This window comes from Orbicella faveolata, unplaced genomic scaffold (genome assembly GCF_042242905.1).
Source record: "Orbicella faveolata isolate gen_17 unplaced genomic scaffold, um_ofav_v1 contig_12, whole genome shotgun sequence".
Lineage (NCBI taxonomy): Eukaryota > Metazoa > Cnidaria > Anthozoa > Scleractinia > Merulinidae > Orbicella > Orbicella faveolata.
The window spans coordinates 18,079,094-18,103,235 of record NW_028301539.1 but is presented as its reverse complement, the minus strand read 5'-3'; the positions used below and the strand labels follow the sequence as shown (position 1 = coordinate 18,103,235).

At 41.0% G+C, this 24,142-nt stretch overlaps 2 protein-coding genes and 2 long non-coding RNA genes across 5 annotated transcripts; all 4 read left to right on the top strand.

The window, feature by feature from the left end:
• The first annotated feature begins 2,591 nt into the window (after positions 1-2,591).
• LOC110059626 (uncharacterized) lies at positions 2,592-8,569 on the top strand. The gene is made up of 4 exons (XM_089282636.1): positions 2,592-3,152; positions 3,719-4,378; positions 4,783-5,331; positions 6,580-8,569. Exons 1-4 carry the CDS (start codon positions 2,954-2,956, stop codon positions 7,206-7,208), a joined length of 2,037 nt encoding a protein of 678 aa, XP_089138762.1. The 5' UTR covers positions 2,592-2,953; the 3' UTR covers positions 7,209-8,569.
• Positions 8,570-9,808: 1,239 nt separating this feature from the next.
• LOC149116931 (uncharacterized) lies at positions 9,809-11,434 on the top strand. Its single transcript, XR_016205515.1, has 3 exons — positions 9,809-10,253; positions 10,726-10,785; positions 11,192-11,434. It is a non-coding gene; the product is annotated as an uncharacterized LOC149116931 (long non-coding RNA).
• Positions 11,435-12,411: 977 nt separating this feature from the next.
• LOC110059625 (uncharacterized) lies at positions 12,412-18,170 on the top strand. 2 transcript variants are annotated; one of them, XM_089282641.1, is made up of 4 exons: positions 12,412-12,724; positions 13,291-13,950; positions 14,359-14,907; positions 16,180-18,170. In XM_089282641.1, the coding sequence occupies exons 1-4, from the start codon at positions 12,526-12,528 to the stop codon at positions 16,806-16,808; spliced, it is 2,037 nt and encodes a 678-aa protein (XP_089138767.1). In that variant the 5' UTR covers positions 12,412-12,525; the 3' UTR covers positions 16,809-18,170. The 2 variants fall into 2 exon arrangements, with proteins under 2 accessions (XP_089138767.1, XP_089138766.1); XM_089282640.1 differs by having other exon boundaries at positions 12,413-12,724; positions 14,359-14,901.
• A 2,139-nt stretch (positions 18,171-20,309) lies between these two features.
• On the top strand, positions 20,310-23,212 carry LOC149116930 (uncharacterized). Its single transcript, XR_016205516.1, has 2 exons — positions 20,310-20,385; positions 22,956-23,212. It is a non-coding gene; the product is annotated as an uncharacterized LOC149116930 (long non-coding RNA).
• The last annotated feature ends 930 nt before the right edge of the window (positions 23,213-24,142 follow it).

Genomic DNA, 24,142 nt, shown 5'->3' with positions numbered 1-24,142 from the left:
GTGTTCTTGGGCAGGACACTTTCCTCTTACAGAACCTTCAAATGGCACATGTTGAGTTGCCTGACAAAAAATTGGAAGCAAACCACAATGTACTGAGCGTCCCTGCCAGGGAGGAGTAGCAATACGCCTCTCACTTCATAATTCAAATATTTCAGTTGAGCGGATGGATGGATGAGTTATGTCGTAGCTTTATTAGAACCCTCTTGATCTTTATTAATGGTTTGCAACCAATCCCGAGAAATTCTAACGACAAAGACTTGATGGTCATATTGGATGACACAAATAAAAGAAGTTAGTTAGATGACCTCTCGTGAAAACCAAGAATTTATTGTAGTAATGACGTAAAACGCAGGTGAGTCATTATCATCTGTAGGTTTTAACAGAGTTGTTGGAATATCCATTCGAAAAATCTGGGGTAAGTATAACTTAAGAAAAACAGCCGTACGATAATTTGTTGTTGCTAAAATGTTTCAGTGGTATGCTTTGATGTATTCATCGGCTTTGTTGATGTTGATGCCTTGTGAATGTGTATGCTTACAACGCATTACGTTCCTAGTCGTCAAACACCCGAGACTTGCCAGTAGCATCCATCAGCAGGTTGTCTGATCTGCCTCGGAAATTTCGGAGATTTGCGGAACTTTTCGGCAATATTCGGAAATGCCACGAAGTTGATCGGAATTGTTTGTATGACTTTCGTAAAATTTTTGGGAAATATGCAGTCGATCTTCCTAAAATTTGCCAGTCTCTAGGTTTGAATGTGATATTTCAGATCTATATAAAAAGTGCAGAAATTTATATTATTTCAAATTGATCCGAGGCTGGGTTTGTTTGGTAAAGTGTGAGTACCGTATGTTTATATTTGATTAATTTCAGCTTGAGATTCAAGAGGCAATGAGAAATCGCAACCCAGATCTGTGTCGAAGATTACGCAAGGTTATTGGTTTTCGTCTGAGTTTCCCTTGTTCTTGTGATTCTCCTATGACAATTTTTACTTGTAACGTCCCTGAAGTAGGGAAACAAATTCATGCATGTAGCATGTTCGGGGATTATTTTCGTGGAGAAGGAAAGCGCATGACACAGTCACTAAAACATGAGCACTCTTCATGAATGAAATCAGCAAGTTTAACTTATCTCAGATCAAACTTTAGCAATACATAAAAACAGGTGTAGGTTGTTAATGATTTACGGCACTGAACATTCAAAGCAAAAGCTGTTCTGGACTGGTAACTTAAAACATCCAATTACCTACGGATGGTCATTTCCCTATTCCGACATTGTTTTGAGGCTAAATAGCTGGGAGAAGAGGATTTTGCTAATTTAGCTCTCATCTTAATTTGGTCTGTTTTCAGAAAACGGAGCAATTTGAAAGAAACCTTGCTTCGACCTCTGGGTTGATGGATTTACAGTTCTCTCCCGACACGCCAAGACCACGTGTTCTTCGCCTGACTCAGCCAACTTCCAGGGACGTTTCCGAAATGATTCGTCGCGTCAATGCATCGTTTTAGTGACAATATAGATGTTAATTCGACAATCGTACAGGGGGAAAGAATGTGTAGTCTATAACAGTGCTATAAACTTGTTAAAACACAGAATGAGAGTCATCTGCTATGGTGTGTCGCGATTTACCACACCTAAGCACGTGTTACCACGCCAGGCCCAAAAGATGTGTTACCTGGTCACATACCTGTCTGGACACACACAAATCCAATTACGTATGCTTGTTACCTGAACAACGCCCAGATCAATTCAAAACACAAAACCATCTTATCTGACCATTTTGATGTTACGAGGAGAAGCACTTGCATTTCTTTCTACTTCAAAACACTTGCAAAAATCTTGAAAGAATGTGTATTTTGTCAAAGGCGATTAGTTTCTGAACTCTCTGCTGCAACGACAAGACTTGAAACAATCCCTCTTTTTACAGTCCGTCGAGTATGACTTTATTTTCCCCTCTCGCACTTCCCCGATCTTGTAGGGTTGAGCGCTCTGCGTGACGCTTTAGTCTGGTTATAATAATGGGTGATAAGTCAATATGCGAAAAAATGAGCGCGTGTGGGAGCCACCCGGCCCCCCCACATGTTATCACTCCCGACCGACAATTTTCAAGGAGATCAAGTGGACTGTTTTAACTCTGTGTTTCGGAAAGTTGCAACCCTGGAAACGAAATAAAAAATAATGACTTCTTACATGTTTAGCATGTTCAAATTTCAAAAAGCAACTAATTTTAGAATGCGCCAGGACGGATATGAACTTTGTTCTCCTGGTGAGTGGGTTTAGGATTGACTCCTTGCGCGAAGAAACTCATTCTACGTGGAATTTGGGCTGGTTCACAATCGCCATTAAAAACTGACGATCCAAAATTCCTGTTGACTTGCTGCTTAAACTCGGGTAATGTGAAGTTTTTGTCTGTAAATGTACTTCCTATGTCTTGGTGTACTCCGGAAATGCTGACAGCGCAGCTTAATCTAGAAAATTCTGAGTCTTTCAGCACATACTAAAATGTCACACTGAAAACCAATAGCATTTCAAATCGTAAACGAATTTGAGCTTATGGTAGTAAATCTTGGCACATTACAGCGTAGATTCTTCACCTCGTCATCTGGTGATCTCAATATCACCTAACCAGAATTATCCAAAATTCTAGTTTACGTGCTGCTTAAAATCGGGTAATGTGAAGTTTTTGTCTGTAAATGTACTTCCTATGTCTTGGTGTACTCCGGAAATGCTGACAGCTCAGCTTAATCTAGAAAATTCTGAATCTTTCAGCACATACTAAAATGTCACACTGAAAACCAATAACATTTCAAATCGTAAACGAATTTGAGCTTATGGTATGTAAACAGCAGAAATCTTGGCACATTACAGCGTAGATTCGTCATCTCGTCATCTTGTGATCTCGATATCACCTAACCAGATAGAGCAGAATTCCAGATTGTTCAAATCACCGACCGAAATGGCCGCCGTTCAAAAGCAGACATTGCCTTCGTTTTCTTCCATCATTTCTGCTTTGTCTATTGTGTTTTACTGCGCTTGGTTTATAAGGGTAGAACTGGAGATGAACGAGCAGAAGAACAGAATAAACGCTCTTGAAAACGTTGCAGAGGCCAAGCCGAAGTCAAACGACGCGGACATGAAAATCAAGAATGCTCCTGGTAAGTTGGTCTTAAGTAAGTACGAGCTAGGAGTTACCATTATGCTTTTGCAACCACAACTTGGTCTTGATAGAAACTAAATTTATAAGCGACTAAACGTTCTTTAAAGAGTACCGAACAAATAGCCTGATTGCGTGTTGTCGCACTTCTCACTGCTTCCTGCGTGCTGTGGCAAACAAACCCTGAGGTTAGCAGGTCGAGTTCTCTCAAATCAAGTGCAGACAGAAGAAAAGCAATCATTCGCACAAAATTGCCTTTAATCGTATCAAATACGACTTAATGTTGTGTCGGTTGGGACAGATTTTCTGCCTCAGGGTTCGTTACATGCATGTAAACTTAATAGTCTCTAACATCAGTTTTCGCAGTCGTGTCAGTAGTTTAAAACAAACAGGATTATTTACCGGCTTTGCAGATGACGGTTGTAAAAAAACGCATTCAAGGGGTTTTTGTTTCACTTCTACCGTTGAATAGCAAATGGTTCGTATGGTTTGGAATAGTTTGCTCCCACGCTTTGGTAACTTTAGGGTTTATTTTATTCATGAAGTACTATTTTTATTTGTTGCTAGAAATTCAAAACCTCCATAGAAACAGACGTCAAGCTGTATCAACTAAGAACACGACGGAAGCGAAAGACACTGCGGAAACCACCATCAAAATCAGCAAGCATCTTTTATCACAATGGAGAGCACATCTGTGTCAATCTAAGAGTGTCATGTGCTCATCAGGTCCCCCAGGCCCTCCCGGTCCACCTGGGACAAAAGGAGCCCGGGGACGAAGAGGACAGAAAGGAAGAAATGGAAATAAAGGAGATCGAGGCATTATGGGATCACCAGGAAAGAGCGGCAAACAAGGCATTATCGGACCTGGGGGGTTAAAGGGAGAGCCTGGAACCAAAGGTGAGAAAGGAGATGTAGGGCCTGCAGGCATGCCGGGAACTAAAGGCGAGCCCGGTGAATCGATATCATCTCCTACTGTTGTTGTTTCTCCTGTGACGTTGACAGTGAACGAAGGTGGATCAGCCTCGTTTCTGTGTTCGGCCAGCGGTAATCCTGAGCCTGCAGTAGCGTGGAGTAAACTGGACAATCAGTCAGAAATCATTCAGTCAGCGGTTTCAAGAGGAAAGCTGCAATTAAAGCACGTGACCGGAAGTGATGCAGGATTGTATCAGTGTTCAGCAACAAACATCCTGGGGAATTCACGGGAAGTAGTGCAATTAACAGTAAACGGTAAGCTTGTGCTGATAATAATACAAATTGAATTGTTATAAGGTTGGAATTTAGTTGAGTTTAATGCGCGCTCATATTTTGATTTATGGTCAAGTGGCAATGGCTAAATCTAAATTTTGGCCTCGGCGGGGAACAATTCTGCAATTGTTGGCCCGCTTTCCCATGAACCAGAGGCTACTTTGACTTCTTCTTTCCTTGTTACTTTACACTTCACTCCAGCTATATAACAAAAGACTCAATTACTGGTCCCTTGGGAAACAATCAGTCTCTCCAAACTAGTAATTAAGTGTATATTTTGTCAAAGCGAGTTTCAAAACTTCTAACTATGAATGGTTTATTTTCTTAGAAAATCAGTTGATGTTTAAGTCCAAAACTGAGACTAAATGTTTTTTTCTTGATTGCAGTTCATCCTCGTGCTTCTTTGCATCCGGGACCTTCTTACGTCATCGAAGGGAGTAGCGTCACTTTACCGGCCTGTCACGTGACCGGATACCCGGCTCCTGTGGTCACCTGGAGGAAGTTGTCTGCTCAGTTACCCCAGGGGAGGGTGCAGTATAACAACACTGCTTTACAAATCTCACATGTCCGTAAAGTTGATTCTGACGCCTACTTCTGTTCAGCAGTCAACCTTTTAGGAAATGTTGAGAGGAAAACTCTACTAGTTGTGGTTTCCCTTCCTGTGTTTACCGTTAAACCCCCTGGAAAGGTTTCTGTTGGTACTGGCACCTCTTTGACGTTAAACTGCAGTGCCATCGGTGATCCACGTCCAGTCATCAGTTGGAAAAGACAAGGAGCAGCACTTCCCGTGGGGAGAAGCCACAGGACAAACGATGCGCTTGCGTTAAGAGATTTGAAAAAAGAGGATGCCGGGATATATGTGTGCGTGGCAACAAGTGCAGGAGTATTTGATATCGAGGCCATTAGTGATGTTGAAGTTCTAGCAAGAGGGAAAGGTAAGTTATAAATTGTGTGGTTCTATTTGTCATAAAGAAAGAGTTGGAGTGCGCTAAATCCCTGCGTCTGCCCGTTGGTTTTGAAGGAGATATTTCTCGTCTTTTGAAAGTTGCTTGGTGAATGGTGTTCAGGACCTGGCTCTCGAAATACGCATGCATGCAGATTAAATCACTGGCAGGACAACTTCTGGGCTACGCTGATGTAAGCTGGCAAATGGTCAGCATTCCATTAGATCAGAGTCTTAACAAGTTTACGTTTTATATGCAATGTTTGTTTGATTATTTATTGTATTCCTAACCTGCGATCATATTTGTCCAGTTGGGAAAACGATCACTACTTAACGAGTACTTCGAAAACAATTTGCCAAAACGGGTTCATGTTTCCGAAACCCTGCTTTATTCGGTAAAAGAGAACGCGAGGCGAAGAAACGGAGAGTTCATCTCGTAATCTGTATGTTTACTCAAGGCAAAGGGAGGTCTTGATCCCGTGGGAGAGGATTTCTTCTTACATGGCACTGGAGGCATTACTCGTCATACCTTTTAAGGGTGGAAATTCGTTTTTTAGTACGGCTTAGGGTTTTTCGATTTAAATTTCGCAGTCGTTTTCAATATTTTTAATATGATATCTTTGAGGACACGTTTTCCAAGTGAAGCATAAAAATAAACGGGAAATAATGGTCAAGGAATAATTTCTATCTGTGATGTTGCAATTAGCCGGCTAGTGTCATGCGTCACTTACCAATATGAGTGTGGAATTGGTTCCTCTTAAGAGTTAAATGAATTGAACCGAGCTCCATCAAATAGATCTTTTTTTCACAATTTCCGACGATCATTTTCGTCGCTTTTGAATGTGGAAGGCCTGATTGCAACTAACATCACCGCGCTAAACGTTCGCACAAACGAAAAACAATAATAACTCCTCACATCGTTAGCTTGGGCCGCCTGTGTGTCATGTAGACAGCGATATTTAACGAGTTTATGATATTACTAGACCCAGAACTGAGAAGAAGAACTAAAAACTGAACGATTGCAATTTCTCGGATACTAAGGTTATGTCTTTAATTCAGGTCATTTTCTAACCCGCCCAATGAGCTTTGATCTTTTAGATTATAATTGGTTTGCCTACAGTATGCGTAAAGAAGGTGATTTCAAGCGTGATGGAATTTCCTATATAACATTTCAGCTGCAATATCACTGGGATTATTTCAAATAAAAATTAAATTCACTGCCTGCTTTTCATTTTGTCAGATTGTTCAGATCTGGTAAAATCAGGCCATACTCAGAGTGGAGTGTACTCTATCAACCCAGACGGCACAGGACACTTCAGTGTCTATTGTGACATGCACACTGACGGTGGAGGCTGGACCGTGTTTCAACGAAGACAGGATGGCTCGGTAGACTTCTATCGGGGATGGGACGACTACAAAGCAGGCTTTGGTCAGCTGTCTGCTGAGTTCTGGTTAGGAAACGACAAGATCCACAGGTTGACAGCCTCTAGACCCAGCTCGCTACGAGTGGAGCTAGAGGACTGGAACGGAGGTAAGACCTATGCCAAATATGGCAAGTTCAAGATTGGCGATGAGCAGGCGCAGTATCGACTTGAAGTGGGTTCATATTCAGGGACAGCGGGAGATTCGTTAGCATGGCATAATAACATGGCGTTTAGTGTGAAGGACAGAGATAATGACAGACGGAGCGGTAAAAACTGTGCTGTACAATATACTGGCGCCTGGTGGTACAACAATTGCCACTACTCCAATCTAAACGGAAAATACCTGGGAGACACAAGTAGTTCCCGGGGTGTCAATTGGTACTACTGGAAGAATGAGTATGTCTCACTCAAATTTAGTGAAATGAAACTGAGGCCGTCGTCGTAAAAATAATACAAGTATATTACACCTGAGCTTTTACAATTAATTTTGTTATGTTATACAATTGTACTTTAGTCCAAAGTAAATTTTCTCTGCTGTTTTTCATCAACCCTCGGTCTCTCCCCTTCCCTCTCACCTTCCTCCAAGTTTACGCTTGCTTTGTTTCTAAAATTTTTGTGTCCGGCTACAGAGTAAATGAAAACAGTATGCGTAGCCAAGTAACCAGTGAGAATTTCTCGGTTTCCTTTTGATGATGGACTTCGGTATTGGAAATTGTTGACAACTATACTTCGCTAAATATTAACGTTACTTTAGCTTTAAGTGCATGATAATTTCCCGCGAAAGTAGAACTGAAAACCCAATACTTCGTGAAAGATGATTTTGCTCTCTTTTATCATTTTCAAAGAGACCGACTCTGGGAGCCTTTTTCTTCCCCAAGCTCCTGAATCCTTTATTTTACCGTATTTCTCTGTCACGGCAGGGCCCAGCGGTGAAGCTGGGCTGTTGTGGCAAGGCACAGGTGACTTTTGGTAAGTTTAGTTTATGTTGCATGAAACACTTCAAGCTAAAGGCTTCCAAAAGCCTGTAAGAAACTTGGAGAAGATCAAGAAAATGGGCCAAACACAGCAATAAGTTGCGTTACTGTACGGCAAAAAAGTAACAAAGGAAAGCCAACAAGAAGAATAAGTATCACCTTCAACGGTAAACGTCCGCTTGCTGTTGACTCTCTGTTTGCTTTTCCTCGAATTCTCTCAATAAATTCATGAGAAAACTTAAAACAAAAGCACTTTCACGGAGAAAGTGTAAACAAAGAACTAAACATAATGAGAGCAAACCTTGATAGATTCATCGATCGATCGATTGATTGATTGACCTCCCCTTTGCCATCCTCTTCCTAAGAACTCCAAGAAAGTTGGTTACGTTATTTGAAAACTACATTTAAAATTTCCAACGACTGAAATGAGAGACAATTTATCAGTGAGTGAATGAAAGCTTTAGCTTTGCCCCTGGAAACCATTAGAGAAATCAAGAGATTATTATCTCTTGCTATTACCCATCTTTGGTTGTTTATACTAAGAAATTGTAAAAAAGGATTGTGCACTGTATATAATCTATAATAGTAAATGAGTATGGTTTGTTTTCATAGTTTTTATAACTCCTCTCTTTCCTATGTAATAGTTCACTGTAAATTATGCTTACTTTTTCTGTGAATAAGAGACAGCCAACTGGAAAGCTCTGTTACTTTGGTTGCTGCGCACGGATTTAAAACTCATATGCCTTTCTGATATAACCTACATTTGCTTTCTACTTTTTCTGTACTTGTTTTGCTATGTAATCAAAATAGTGTGAATAAAGATTTGATTTGATTTGGTGTTGGGATGTTCTAATTGCAAGCGTGTTGGACTGCGGATCGAGCGGGGAGGGTGGAGCTACAAGTTCTGGTCAGCGACATTGTGTTGTGTTCTTGGGTAAGGCACTTTACTCTCACAATGCCTTTAAAGGATACTTGTTGAGTTACTTGGCAAAGTATTGGAAGCTAACCAGCAATGCACTGAGCATCTCTTCCAGGGAGGAGCACAACGCTCCTTGTCGCTTCATATTTCAAACATTTCAGTTGAGCGCCGCCCTAGCTCTTCATTTTTTGAAGTAATGACGCAAAATTCAACTGAGTCATTGTCATCTCTAGTAGGCCTTTCCCGATTATGCTAGTAAAACTCGCATTTTATGCTCCTAGAAATTCCGTTTTGGGCCAAAAAAAATGCTCAAATTATGCTCGATTCTCAAAATAATGCTACTTTGGTTCCAGAAAATGCTTTGTTTTATTTCAAGCAAAACGTAGAAACTTAGGCATCATGTGTGTGTATCAGCAACTGAAAAATGTGAAAAGTGTTTAATTGTTTGTTTATAAAACTTCTGATACAGCCAAAACTTGTCTAATGATAAACAGTTAATTAATGTTCGAAGTCCTTAGCGCTTGTTGTACTGTGACAGACGCCATCTTGTTTGTACAAGCGCGTGAACGGCTGAAAGTTAACCGCTGACCAGTTGCACTCAGTTCATAGCGGAGCTCCAGCGGCCCGAAGGGCCGCCAAGCGGAGCCCCATACTCATATGGGAAAGAAAAGGAAACCCATGAGTTGATTTTCTCATGGTTATCATGGCTAGCGGTATTGCTCGTGGGCGCGTACACACGACGACGACGACGACGACGACGACGACGGCGACGGCGGAGTTGCCCAACATGGCGGCCATACTCCAAATAATAGGTTGACAGAGACATGCAGCCTTGGTTTACCGTGTACTTCCTTGATATTGGACATCCATGTTATCATCAATTGACACCTGTCAATACAAGGTATCCGCTGACCAGTATCACGTGACCATATCGCAGGCTCAGGTTTACAGCTCCTCGAAGTCACGTGTTTTCTTGAAGTGGACCGCTGACCAAGCGCTGGTTATCGATTGGATCGCGGGCTCATATTGGGTTAGCTTGTTGAAAACAGGGCAGGATTGCTCGGAAGCCAGTTTACGCTAACCCAGGATTAAAAGTTAATCGAATTATAACTTTTTCTTCTATAGAAATGTGTTTTGCTGTTTTGTTTTTGTGTATATGGTGATTATTAAAACTCAAAACAGAAGGCCAAACAATATACAGAAACCTCACCGCAAAGTTACAAAACTCAAATCAAAATTCTACCTTTTTCTGGGTTAGCTTAATCGGGCTTTGAACAACCCGGCCCAGGAGCTACGCTTTTAGGCTGGCCTAAATCTATATATTACACTTACAGAAATCCTTCTGTCAAACACAAAAGCAAATCATCACAATGTTTTTGAATTCTAAAATTTAGCATTTTAAATCTTTTGAGTGCTGAAAGTTAGATTAAAGTTATGCAAAATGCTAAATAATGCTAGGAATTCTTTTAACAGAAAAAGTGTGAAAAAAATGCTTGTTTAATCAAATACATGCCAAAAAAAATGTTAGCATAATCTGGAAGGGCCTAATCTCTAGGTTTTAACAGAGTTGTTGGAATATCCAGTCGATAAATATCGGGTAAGTATAACTTAAAAAAACGGCCGTGCGATAATGTTTTGTTATAAATGCTTTTCAGTGGTTTCCTGTGACGCATTCGTCGGCTTTGTTGATGTTTATGCCTTGTGAATGTGTGTGCTTACAATGCATTGCGGTGGAAGTCCTCAGAACACCCGAGACTAGCCAGTAGTATCCATCAGCGGGTTGTCTGATCTGCCTCAAAAGTTTCGGAAGTTTGCAGAACTTTTCGGCAATTTTCGGCAATGCCACGGAGTTGATAGGAACCGATTGGATGACTTTCGCAAACTTTTCGTGAATTATGCAGTCGATCTTCCTAAAAATATCCAGTCATTTGGTTTGAGCGTGATATTTTAGATGTATGTCAAAACTGCAGAAACTTATGTTATGTCAAATTGATCCGAGACTGGGTTTGGTATGTTCGGTTTGTTTGGTAAAGTGTGAGTGCTGTATGTTCATGTTTGATTAATTTCAGCTTGAGATTCAAGAGGCAATGAGAAGTCGCAACCCAGATCTGTGTCGAAGATTACGCAAGGTTATTGGTTTTCGTTTGAGTTTCCCTTGTTCTTGTGATTGTCCTGTGACAATTTTTCCTTTTAACGCCCCTAAATTGGTGAAACAAATTCATGCATGTAGCATATCCGAGGACTAGGAGGCAAGCACAGGACACACTCACTAAAACATGAACACTCTTCATGAATGAAATCAGCAAGTTTAACTTATCTCAGATCAAACTTGAGCAAAACATAAAAACAGGTGTAGGTTGTTAATGATTTACGGCACTGAACATTCAAAGCAAAAGCTGTTCTGGACTGGTAACTTAAAACATCCAATTACCTACTGATGGTCATTTCCCTGTTCCGACATTGCCTTGAGGCTAAATAGCTGGGAGAAGAGGATTTTGCTAATTTAGCTCTCATCTTAATTTGGTCTGTTTTCAGAAAACGGAGCAATTTGAAAGAAACCTTGCTTCGACCTCTGGGTTGATGCATTTACAGTTCTCTCCCGACACGCCAAGACCACGTGTTCTTCGCCTGACTCAGCCAACTTCCAGGGACGTTTCCGAAATGATTCGTCGCGTCAATGCATCGTTTTAGTGACAATATAGAGTTTAATTCGACAATCGTACAGGGGGAAGGAATGTGTAGTCTATAACAGTGCTATAAACTTGTTAAAACACAGAATGAGAGTCATCTGCTATGGTGTGTCGCGATTTACCACACCTAAGCATGTGTTACCTCGCCAGGCCCAAATCATGTGTTACCTGGTCACATACCTCTCTGGACACACCCAAATTCAATTACGTATGCTTGTTACCTGAACAACGCCCAGATCAATTCAAAACACAAAACCATCTTATCTGACCATTTTGATGTTACGAAGAGAAGCACTTGTATTTCTTTCTACTTCAAAACACTTGCAAAAAATTTTGAAAGAATGTGTATTTTGGCAGAGGCGATTAGTTTCTGAACTCTGTGCTGCAATGGCAAGACTTGAAACAACTCCTCTTTTGGCAGTCCGTCGAGTATGACTTTATTTTTCCCCGCTCGCGGACGTCCATCTTGTAGGGTTGAGCGCTTTGCATGACGCTTTAGTCTGGTTATAATAATGGGTGATAAGTCAATGTGCGAAAAAATGAGCACGTGGGGGAGCCACCCGGTCCCCTCACATGTTATCACTCCCGACCGACAATTTTCAATAATAAGAGCAAGAAGATTAAGTGGACTGTTTTAACTCTGTGTTTCGGAAAGTCGCAACCCCGGAAACGAAATAAAAAATAATGACTTCTTACATGTTTAGCATGTCAAATTCCTAAAAGCAACTAATTTTAGAATACGCCAGGACGGATATGAACTTTGTTCTCCTGGTGAGTGGGTTTAGAATTGACTCCTTCCCCGAAGAAACTCATTCTACGTGGAATTTTTACTGGTTCACAATCACCATTAAAAACGATCCAAAATTCCAGTTCACTTGCTGCTTAAACTCGGGTAATGTGAAGTTTTTGTCTGTAAATGTACTTCCTATGTGTTGGTGTACTCCGGAAATGCTGACAGTTCAGCTTAATCTAGAAAATTCTGAGTCTTTCAGCACATACTAAAATGTCACACTGGAAACCAATAACATTTCAAATCGTAAACGAATTTGAGCTTATGGTATGTAAACAGTAGAAATCTTGGCACATTACAGCGTAGATTCGTCATCTCGTCATCTTGTGATTTCAATATCACCTAACCAGATAAAGCAGAATTACAGATTGTTCAAATCATCGACCGAAATGGCCGCCGTTCAAAAGCAGACATTGCCTTCGTTTTCTTCCATCATTTCTGTTTTGTCTATTGTGTTTTACTGCGCTTGGTTTATAAGGGTAGAACTGGAGATGAACGAGCAGAAGAACAGAATAAACGCTCTTGAAAACGTTGCAGAAGCCAAGCCGAAGTCAAACGACGCAGACATGAAAATCAAGAACGCTCCTGGTAAGTTGGTCTTCAGTAAGTACGAACTAGGAGTTACCATTATGTTTTTGCAACCACAACTTGGTCTTGATAGAAACTAAATTTATAAGCGACTAAACGTTCTGTAAAGAATACCGAACAAATATGGCCTGATTGCGTGTTGTCACACTTCTCACTGCTTCCTGTGTGCTGTGGCAAACAAACCCGGAGGTTAGCAGGTCGAGTTCTCTCAAACCAAGCGCAGACAGAAGAAAAGCAATCATTCGCACAAAATTGCCTATAATCGTATCAAATACGACTTAATGTTGTGTCGGTTGCGACAGATTTTCTGTATCAGGGTTTGTTACATGCATGTAAACTTAATTTGTCTCTAACATCAGTTTTCGCGGTCGTCTCAGTAGTTTAAAACAAACAGGATTATTTACCGGCCTTGCAGGTGGCGGTTTTAAAAAACGCATTCAAGAGGTTTTTGTTTCACTTCTAATGTTGAATAGCACATGGCTTTTTATGGTTTGCTCCCACGCTTTGGTAACTTAAAATGTAGGGTGTATTTTGTTTACTGAAGTACTATTTTTATTTGTTGCTAGAAATTCAAAACCTCTATAGAAACAGACGTCAAGCTGTATCAACTAAGAACACGACGGAAGCGAAAGACACTGCGGAAACCACCACCAAAATCAGCAAGCATCTTTTATCACAATGGAGAGCACACCTGTGTCAATCTAAGAGTGTCATGTGCTCATCAGGTCCGCCAGGCCCTCCCGGTCCATCTGGAAAAAAAGGAGCCCGGGGACGAAGAGGACAGAAAGGAAGAACTGGAAACAAGGGAGATCAAGGCATTATGGGATCGCCAGGAAAGAGCGGTAAGCAAGGCATTATGGGACCTGCGGGGTTAAAGGGAGAGCCTGGAACCAAAGGCGAGAAAGGAGACACAGGACCCACAGGCATGCCGGGGAGGAAAGGCGAGCCCGGTGAATCGATATCATCTCCTGCTGTTGTTGTGTCTCCGGTGACGTTGAGAGTGAACGAAGGTGGATCAGCCTCGTTTCAGTGTTTAGCCAGCGGTAATCCTGAGCCTGCAGTAGCGTGGAGTAAACTGAACAATCAGTCAGAAATCATTCAGTCAGCGGTTTCAGGAGGAAAGTTGCAATTAAAGCACGTGACCGGAAGTGATGCAGGATTGTATCAGTGTTCAGCAACAAACATCCTGGGGAATTCACGGGAAGTAGTGCGATTAACAGTAAACGGTAAGCTTCTGGTGATAATAATTCAAAATGAATTGTTACAAGGCTGGAATTTAGTTGAGTCTAATGCGCGCTCTTATTTTTTGATTTATGGTTAAGTGGCAATGGCTAAATCTAAATTTTGGCCTCGGCGGGGAACAATTATGCAATTGTTGGTCCGCTTTCCCATGAACCTGAGACTACTTTGACTTCTTCTTGCCTTGTTATTTTACACTTAACTGCAGCTATATAACAAAAGACTTAATTACTGGTCCCTTGGGAAACAATCAGTTTATCTCGAAACTAGTCATTAAGTGTATATTTTGTCAAAGCGAGTTTCAAAACTTCTAACTATGAATGGTTTATTTTCTTAGAAAATCAGTTGATGTTTAAGTCCAAAAATGAGACTAAATGTTTTTCTCTTCGTTGCAGTTCATCCTCGTGTTTCTTTACATCCGGGACCTTCTTACGTCATCGAAGGGAGTAGCGCCACTTTACCGACCTGTCACGTGACCGGGTACCCAGCTCCTGTGGTCACCTGGAGGAAGTTGTCTGGTCAGTTACCCCAGGGCAGGGCACAGTATAACAACACTGCTTTACAAATCTCAAATGCCCGTAAAGTTGATTCTGACGCCTACTTCTGTTCAGCAGTCAACCTTTTAGGAAATGTTGAAAGAAAAACTCTACTAGTTGTGGTTTCCCTTCCTGTGTTTACCGTTAAACCCCCTGGAAAGGTTTCTGTTGGTACTGGCACCTCTTTGACGTTAAACTGTAGCGCCATCGGTGATCCACGACCAGTCATGAGTTGGAAAAGACAAGGAGCAGCACTTCCCGTGGGGAGGAGTCACAGGACAAACGATGCACTTGTGTTAAGAGATTTGAAAAAAGAGGATGCCGGAGTATATGTGTGCGTGGCTACAAGTGCAGGAGTGTTTGGTATCGAGGCCATTAGTGACGTTGAAGTTCTAGCAAGAGGTAAAGGTAACCTATAAATTTTGTGGTTCTCTTTGTCATAAAGAAAGAGTAGGAGTGCGGTAAATCCCTTCGTCTGCCCGGTGGTTTTGAAGCAGATATTTTTCGTCTTTTGAAAGTTGCTTGCTGAATGGTGTTCAGGACCTGGGACTCGAAATACGCATGCATGCAGGTTTATATTTAAAATCCCAGGATTAAATCAACTCAACAACTTTTGGGCCACGCTGATGTAAGCAGGTAAATGATCAGCCTTCCATTAGATCAGAGCCTTAACAAGTTTACGTTTTATATGCAATGTTTGTTTGATTATTTATTGTATTCCTAACCTGCAATCATATTTGTCCGGTTGGGAAAACGATCACTACTTGACGAGTACTTCGAAAACAATTCGCCAAAACGGGTTCATGTTTCTGAAACCCTACTTTATTCGGTAAAAGAGAATGCGAGGCGAAGAAAGGGAGAGTCTATCTGGTAATCAGTATGTTTACTCAAGGCAAAGGGAGGTCTTGATCACGTGGGAGAGGGTACCTTCTTACATGGCACTGGAGGCATTACTCGTCATACCTTTTAAGGGTGGAAAATCGTTTTTTAGTACGGCTTAGGGTTTTTCGATTTAAATTCCGGAGTCGTTTTCAGAATATGATATCTTTGAGGACACGTTTTCCAAGTGAAGCATAAAAATAAACAGGAAATAATGGTCAAGGAATAATTTCTATCTGTGATGTTGCAATTAGCTGGCTAGTGTCATGGGTCACTTATCAATATGAGTGTGGAATTGGTTCCTCTTAAGAGTTAAATGAATTGAACCAAGTTCCATCAAATAGATCTTTTTTCACAATTTCCGACGATCATTTTCGTCGCTTTTGAATGTGGAAGGCCTGATCGCAACTAACATCACCACGCTAAACGTTCGCACAAGCGAAAAAAAAAAACGATATAAAAAATAACAACTCCTCACATCGTTAGCTTGAGGCGCCTGTGTGTCATGTAGACAGCGATATTTAACGAGTTCATGATATTGCTAGACCCAGAACTGAGAACAAGAACTAAAAACTAAACGATTGTAATTTCTCGGATACTAAGGTCACGTCTTTAATTCAGGTCATTTCCTAACCCGCCCAAAGAGCTTTGACTTTTAGATTATAATTGGTTTGCCTACAGTATGCGTAAAAAAGGTGATCTCAAGCGTGATGGAATTTCCTATAAAACATTTCAGCTGCAATATCAGTGGGATTATTTGAACTAAAAATTAAATTCACTGCGTGCTTTTCATTTTGTCAGATTGTTCAGATCTGTTAAAATCAGGCCACACTCAGAGTGGAGTGTACTCTATCAACCCAGACGGTACTGGACACTTCAGTGTCTACTGTGACATGCGCACTGACGGTGGAGGCTGGACCGTGTTTCAACGAAGACAGGATGGCTCGGTAGACTTCTATCGGGGATGGGACGACTACAAAGCAGGCTTTGGTCAGCTGACTGCTGAGTTCTGGTTAGGAAACGACAAAATCCACAGGCTGACGGCCTCTAGACCCAGCTCGCTACGAGTGGAGCTAGAGGACTGGAACGGAGGTAAAGCGTATGCCAAGTATAGTAAGTTCAAGATCGGTGATGAGCAGGCGCAGTATCGACTTGAAGTGGGTTCATATTCAGGGACAGCGGGAGATTCGTTAGCATATCATAATAACATGGCGTTTAGTACAAAGGACAGAGATAATGACAGATGGAGCGGTAACAACTGTGCTGTACAATATACTGGCGCCTGGTGGTCCAACGATTGCCACTACTCCAATCTAAACGGAAAATACCTGGGAGACGCAAGTAGTTCCCAGGGTGTCAGTTGGTACTACTGGAAGAATGACTATGTCTCATTCAAATTTACTGAGATGAAACTGAGGCCGTCGTCGTAAAAATAATACCAGTATATTACACCTGAGCTTTAACAATTAATTTTGTTATGTTATACAATTGTACTTTAGTCCAAAGTAAATTTTCTCTGCTGTTTTTCATCAACCCTCGGTCTCTCCCCTTCCCTCTCACCTTCCTCCAACTTTACGCTTGCTTTGTTTCTAAATTTTTTGCGTCCGGCTACAGAGAAAATGAAAACAGTATGCGTAGCCAAGTAACCAGTGAGAATTTCTCGATTTCCTTTTGATGATAGACTTTCGGTATTGGAAATTGTTGACAACTATACTTCGCTAAATATTAACGTTAGTTTGGCTTCAAGTGCATGATAATTTCCCGCGAAAGTAGAACTGAAAACCCAATACTTCGTGAAAGATGATTTTGCTCTCTTTTATCATTTTCAAAGAGACCGACTCTGGGAGCCGTTTTCTTCCCCAAGCTCCTGAATCCTTTATTTTACCGTATTTCTCTGTCACGGCAGGGCCCAGCGGTGAAGCTGGGCTGTTGTGGCAAGGCACAGGTGACTTTTGGTAAGTTTAGTTTATGTTGCATGAAACACTTCAAGCTAAAGGCTTCCAAAAGCCTGTAAGAAACTTGGAGAAGATCAAGAAAATGGGCCAAACACAGCAATAAGTTGCGTTACTGTACGGCAAAAAAGTAACAAAGGAAAGCCAACAAGAAGAATAAGTATCACCTTCAACGGTAAACGTCCGCTTGCTGTTGACTCTCTGTTTGCTTTTCCTCGAATTCTCTCAATAAATTCATGAGAAAACTTAAAACAAAAGCACTTTCACGGAGAAAGTGTAAACAAAGAACTAAACATAATGAGAGCAAACCTTGATAGATTCATCGATCGATCGATTGATTGATTGACCTCCCCTTTGCCATCCTCTTCCTAAGAACTCCAAGAAAGTTGGTTACGTTATTTGAAAACTACATTTAAAATTTCCAACGACTGAAATGAGAGACAATTTATCAGTGAGTGAATGAAAGCTTTAGCTTTGCCCCTGGAAACCATTAGAGAAATCAAGAGATTATTATCTCTTGCTATTACCCATCTTTGGTTGTTTATACTAAGAAATTGTAAAAAAGGATTGTGCACTGTATATAATCTATAATAGTAAATGAGTATGGTTTGTTTTCATAGTTTTTATAACTCCTCTCTTTCCTATGTAATAGTTCACTGTAAATTATGCTTACTTTTTCTGTGAATAAGAGACAGCCAACTGGAAAGCTCTGTTACTTTGGTTGCTGCGCACGGATTTAAAACTCATATGCCTTTCTGATATAACCTACATTTGCTTTCTACTTTTTCTGTACTTGTTTTGCTATGTAATCAAAATAGTGTGAATAAAGATTTGATTTGATTTGGTGTTGGGATGTTCTAATTGCAAGCGTGTTGGACTGCGGATCGAGCGGGGAGGGTGGAGCTACAAGTTCTGGTCAGCGACATTGTGTTGTGTTCTTGGGTAAGGCACTTTACTCTCACAATGCCTTTAAAGGATACTTGTTGAGTTACTTGGCAAAGCATTGGAAGCTAACCAGCAATGCACTGAGCATCTCTTCCAGGGAGGAGCACAACACTCCTTGTCGCTTCATATTTCAAACATTTCAGTTGAGCGCCGCCCTAGCTCTTCATTTTTTGAAGTAATGACGCAAAATTCAACTGAGTCATTGTCATCTCTAGTAGGCCTTTCCCGATTATGCTAGTAAAACTCGCATTTTATGCTCCTAGAAATTCCGTTTTGGGCCAAAAAAAATGCTCAAATTATGCTCGATTCTCAAAATAATGCTACTTTGGTTCCAGAAAATGCTTTGTTTTATTTCAAGCAAAACGTAGAAACTTAGGCATCATGTGTGTGTATCAGCAACTGAAAAATGTGAAAAGTGTTTAATTGTTTGTTTATAAAACTTCTGATACAGCCAAAACTTGTCTAATGATAAACAGTTAATTAATGTTCGAAGTCCTTAGCGCTTGTTGTACTGTGACAGACGCCATCTTGTTTGTACAAGCGCGTGAACGGCTGAAAGTTAACCGCTGACCAGTTGCACTCAGTTCATAGCGGAGCTCCGGCGGCCCGAAGGGCCGCCAAGCGGAGCCCCATACTCATATGGGAAAGAAAAGGAAACCCATGAGTTGATTTTCTCATGGTTATCATGGCTAGCGGTATTGCTCGTGGGCGCGTACACACGACGACGACGACGACGACGACGACGACGGCGACGGCGGAGTTGCCCAACATGGCGGCCATACTCCAAATAATAGGTTGACAGAGACATGCAGCCTTGGTTTACCGTGTACTTCCTTGATATTGGACATCCATGTTATCATCAATTGACACCTGTCAATACAAGGTATCCGCTGACCAGTATCACGTGACCATATCGCAGGCTCAGGTTTACAGCTCCTCGAAGTCACGTGTTTTCTTGAAGTGGACCGCTGACCAAGCGCTGGTTATCGATTGGATCGCGGGCTCATATTGGGTTAGCTTGTTGAAAACAGGGCAGGATTGCTCGGAAGCCAGTTTACGCTAACCCAGGATTAAAAGTTAATCGAATTATAACTTTTTCTTCTATAGAAATGTGTTTTGCTGTTTTGTTTTTGTGTATATGGTGATTATTAAAACTCAAAACAGAAGGCCAAACGATATACAGAAACCTCACCGCAAAGTTACAAAACTCAAATCAAAATTCTACCTTTTTCTGGGTTAGCTTAATCGGGCTTTGAACAACCCGGCCCAGGAGCTACGCTTTTAGGCTGGCCTAAATCTATATGTTACACTTACAGAAATCCTTCTGTCAAACACAAAAGCAAATCATCACAATGTTTTTGAATTCTAAAATTTAGCATTTTAAATCTTTTGAGTGCTGAAAGTTAGATTAAAGTTATGCAAAATGCTAAATAATGCTAGGAATTCTTTTTACAGAAAAAGTGTGAAAAAAATGCTTGTTTAATCAAATACATGCCAAAAAAAATGTTAGCATAATCTGGAAGGGCCTAATCTCTAGGTTTTAACAGAGTTGTTGGAATATCCAGTCGATAAATATCGGGTAAGTATAACTTAAAAAAACGGCCGTGCGATAATGTTTTGTTATAAATGCTTTTCAGTGGTTTCCTGTGACGCATTCGTCGACTTTGTTGATGTTTATGCCTTGTGAATGTGTGTGCTTACAATGCATTGCGGTGGAAGTCCTCAGAACACCCGAGACTAGCCAGTAGTATCCATCAGCGGGTTGTCTGATCTGCCTCAAAAGTTTCGGAAGTTTGCAGAACTTTTCGGCAATTTTTGGAAATGCCACGGAGTTGATCGGAACCGATTGGATGACTTTCGTAAAATTTTCGTGAATTATGCAGTCGATCTTCCTAAAAATATCCAGTCATTTGGTTTGAGCGTGATATTTTAGACGTATGTCAAAACTGCAGAAATTTATGTTATGTCAAATTGATCCGAGACTGGGTTTGTATGTTCGGTTTGTTTGGTAAAGTGTGAGTGCTATATGTTTATATTTGATTAATTTCAGCTTGAGATTCAAGAGGCAATGAGAAGTCGCAGCCCAGATCTGTGTCGAAGATTACGCAAGGTTATTGGTTTTCGTTTGAGTTTCCCTTGTTCTTGTGATTGTCCTGTGACAATTTTTCCTTTTAACGCCCCTAAATGGAGAAAAAAATTCATGCATGTAGCATGTTCGAGGATTATTTTCGTGGAGGAGGAACGCACATGACACTAAAACATGAAAACTCTTCATGAATGAAATCAAGGAGTCAAAATTAACACTGCGATATAAACACGAGCTTATCTCGGATAAAACTTTAGCAGTACATAAAAATAGATGAAGGTTTTAAAAATGGTCCTGTAACCAGGTGTTTGATTCATGATTGAAAAACGTTACTCTGGTTAAAACAATGTAAAAATGTTAGTAAAAATTTTTGTAAAAGTCCCAACGTTTCGGCTAAAACTTCAGCCTTCATCAGGGGAAAGTGACCAGGAATTTGTTAAAAAGCACGTTCTTATACTATGCAAATCGGCAGATCGGAGCTCATTATGTTCTGTCCCTTAGGGCTAAATTTAGAGATTCGTGCGGCAAATGCATGCCATCACCACGGTTCAGCGGATTCCTACAAGTGTTAATTTCCCATGCTTCTAAAATACGTCTGTTGCGCCAATTTGTGCTTGTACGTAAAATCTTTGAAGATTTCCAGGGATAGGTGTGGTGTTAGGTCTGGTGTGGCCAGAGTGTAAACAATGTTCCGCTAAAGCTGACTTGTGCGAGTGTTTGTTTACAACCGCTTTTTGATGTTCTTTGAGCCGGGTGGAAAATTTTCGTTTCGTTTCCCCGATGTACCTTTTGTCATAACCTTGACAGGGGATTGAATAAATTGCACCACGAGACCCAGTCCCGAAAGATCAGACTCGTGGCGCAATTTATTCAATTCCCTGTCAAGGTTGTGACTTTTACAAAAATTTTTACTAACATTTATACATTGTTTTAACCAGAGTAACGTTTTTCAATCAAAGATCAGTGAAGGTTGTCTGGCAGTGGGCAAGATTTCCGTATAACCCCATACATTTATTATGCATACAGTTCTTTGTTTAACTAACCAATAGCGAAAACAATAGCGCTCCTTTGAGACTTATCTGATTTGAATAACTCTAAATTTTACCATTTTTTTGCTAAGTGTCGCATACTTTTAGTACTTTTGCGACTTTCTATCTAAAATACGCAAAAACGGAACGATTTCTTGGAGACAGAATAATTTTTCGAGTTTTAGGTCTAAATTACGGAAAACCGAAACGAAATGTCATAATTTTGGCGCATTTACCGTATTTTTAAACTGAGCGCAGGCTTAAAACTACTTAAAATAATAGCGATTTAGACCTGCTCGCTAGTTTAAAAAAGCTTGAAAATACTGTTTTAGGCCTAAGCAAAACCGGCTGCTTGCGGTTAGCTATAATCTGTTGCGCAGGTTAGCGACTATATTATACAAATTTTGTAAATGTAAACAAAGTGAAATAAACTTCTAACTTACCTGTCGCGTCTCTCCGCCTTTTTTTCCCCTTGATTTCCTTCCTCAAATTCAGACCCATGCGATGAAGCTGTGTATTTTGTTTCTTTCCTCCATGAAGTGGCGATCAGATCACGAACAGTGCATACAGTGGTACGAGGAACAATTTACGCATCTTTGCGCACTTCGTATAAGTCGGCGATATGCTTGATAATGTTTCCAAAGGGATCATCTCCATAGTGCTGAAGCCACAACCATTCCTGTAGATAGCTTTTGAAGATATCTTTGGATGTTTCTGTACGAGGCATACTTCGTTTGACTCCCCACCATGAATTTTCAATGCGCTGGGTGTGCGCACCTGTGTCTGGGTCTACGAAGTTTAGGCTGTGGTTGACTGTGAGAAGCGATTGGGAGAAAGAAAGAAATAACCCCCCCCCCCCCCCCCTTTATTCACCTGGGACCCACACATGCGATGCATGTTTTCGTACAGCGTGCAACATGCGTTAAACACATGAATAAGTAAATTGTAATGTTAATTCTTTGGAATGCGAACGGGTCATGTAAAATAAAAATTATTTTTGGAGGGGTAATTCTCAACTGAACCTCGTAGTGTAGTGGTGTAGAAGAGAGACTGGTAAGCGAGAGGTGTGCGAAAGGTAAGTGGTTCGAGACCTGATGGGGTACAAGAGAAAAAAGGGAAAAAAATCCGTAAGGAGCCTGGGTATATGGAGAAGAAAAAGAGGGACGAATGGAGCTAGGGAAAGAAGAGAATCGGCGAAAAGCCAACGCGCGATAGCGCGCCACAGCGCGCAATCAAATCCTCTTTTATTCACACAGTAAGTAGTAATTATCAATGTATATACTCAATACCTTAGGAAGTTGCTATTGTCTTCAAAAACAATAGAGCACATACATAATTAATAATTCTGCATGCATAATAAATGTATGGGGTTATACGGAAATCTTTCCTGGCAGTGGTTTACGGCACTGAACATTCAAAGCAAAAGTTGTTCTGGACGGGTAACTTAAAACATCCAATTACCTACGGATGGTCATTTTCCTATTCCGATATTGTTTTGAGGCTGAATAGCTGGGGAGAAGAGGATTTTGCTAATGATGCCTTCATTCTAATTTGGTCTGCTTACAGAAAACGATGCAATTTGAAAGAAACCTTGCTTCGACCTCTGGGTTGATGGATTTACAATTCTCTCCGGACACGCCAAGACCACGTGTTCTTCGCCTGACTCAGCCAACTTCCAGGGACGTTTCCGAAATGATACGTCGCGTCAATGCATAGTTGTAGTGACAACACAGAGTTTAATTCGATAATCGTACACGGGTAAAAAATGTGTAGTCTATAACAGTGCTATAAACTTGTTAAAACACAGAATGAGAGTCGACTTGCTTTTGTGTGTTGCTGTTTATTCCAGACCTAAGTACGTGTTACCTCGCAAGGCCCAAACATGTGTTACCTGGTCACATACCTGTCTGGACAAACCCAAATCCAATTACGTATGCGTGTTACCTGGACAACGCGCGGATCAATTCAAAGCACAAAACCATCTTATCTTTTTTGAGGAAAAACTGACCATTTTGCGGTTAAAAGTGAAACACTTGTATTTCTGTCTACCTCAAAACAAATGAAAAAATCGTGGAGAGATTGTATATTTTGTCTCTCATTGAAGCGATTATATTCTGAAATCTGTGGTGCAACGACTAGACATGAAGCAACCCCTCTTTTATTACTCTGTCGTAGACTACGCCGGTAGTCCCTCTTTCGCTTAGTCCGTCGAGCGCGAAAGAAAACCGCGGGAGAAAATGGCCGCCCGAGATCCTGGGGGCAAGAAGCTTCTCTCCTCTAGGATCTTGGGGGGGGGGGGGGCGCATTTTTTTTTTTTTTTTTTTTTTTTTTTTTTTGCGGTTTTCTTTCGCGTCTCACGAACTAAGAGAAAGAGGGAGTACTCGTAGTCTAAGTCCGTCGAGTATGACTTCATTTTTCCCGCGCTCGAGCACGCCCCCAAGGCTGACTGCTGTGCGTGACGCGCGAGTCTGGTTAAAATCAGCGTATCTGAAACATGCATGATAAGTTAATGTGCCAAAAGTCAGCTCGTGTGGGAGCCACCCAGTTCCCTCACGTTTTATCACTCCCGACCAACAATCTTTAATAATAAGAGCAAGAGGATAAAGTGGACTGTCAATACTGTGTTTCGGAAAGTCGCAACCCTGGAAACGAAATCAAAATAATGACTTCTTACATATGTAGCATGTTCAAATTTCAAAAGCATCTAATTTTAGAATGCGCCAGGCCAGGACGAATTTGAACTTTGTTCTCTT

Excerpts from the sequence above, each read along its gene's own strand:
- LOC110059626 (XM_089282636.1), top strand. The coding sequence starts at position 2,954 with ATGGCCGCCGTTCAAAAGCAGACATTGCCTTCGTTTTCTTCCATCATT. Across the intron at positions 3,153-3,718 it reads GAAAATCAAGAATGCTCCTG|AAATTCAAAACCTCCATAGA; the intron begins GTAAGTTGGTCT and ends ATTTGTTGCTAG. Across the intron at positions 4,379-4,782 it reads AGTGCAATTAACAGTAAACG|TTCATCCTCGTGCTTCTTTG; the intron begins GTAAGCTTGTGC and ends TCTTGATTGCAG.
- LOC110059625 (XM_089282641.1), top strand. The coding sequence starts at position 12,526 with ATGGCCGCCGTTCAAAAGCAGACATTGCCTTCGTTTTCTTCCATCATT. Across the intron at positions 13,951-14,358 it reads AGTGCGATTAACAGTAAACG|TTCATCCTCGTGTTTCTTTA; the intron begins GTAAGCTTCTGG and ends TCTTCGTTGCAG. Across the intron at positions 14,908-16,179 it reads AGTTCTAGCAAGAGGTAAAG|ATTGTTCAGATCTGTTAAAA; the intron begins GTAACCTATAAA and ends TCATTTTGTCAG.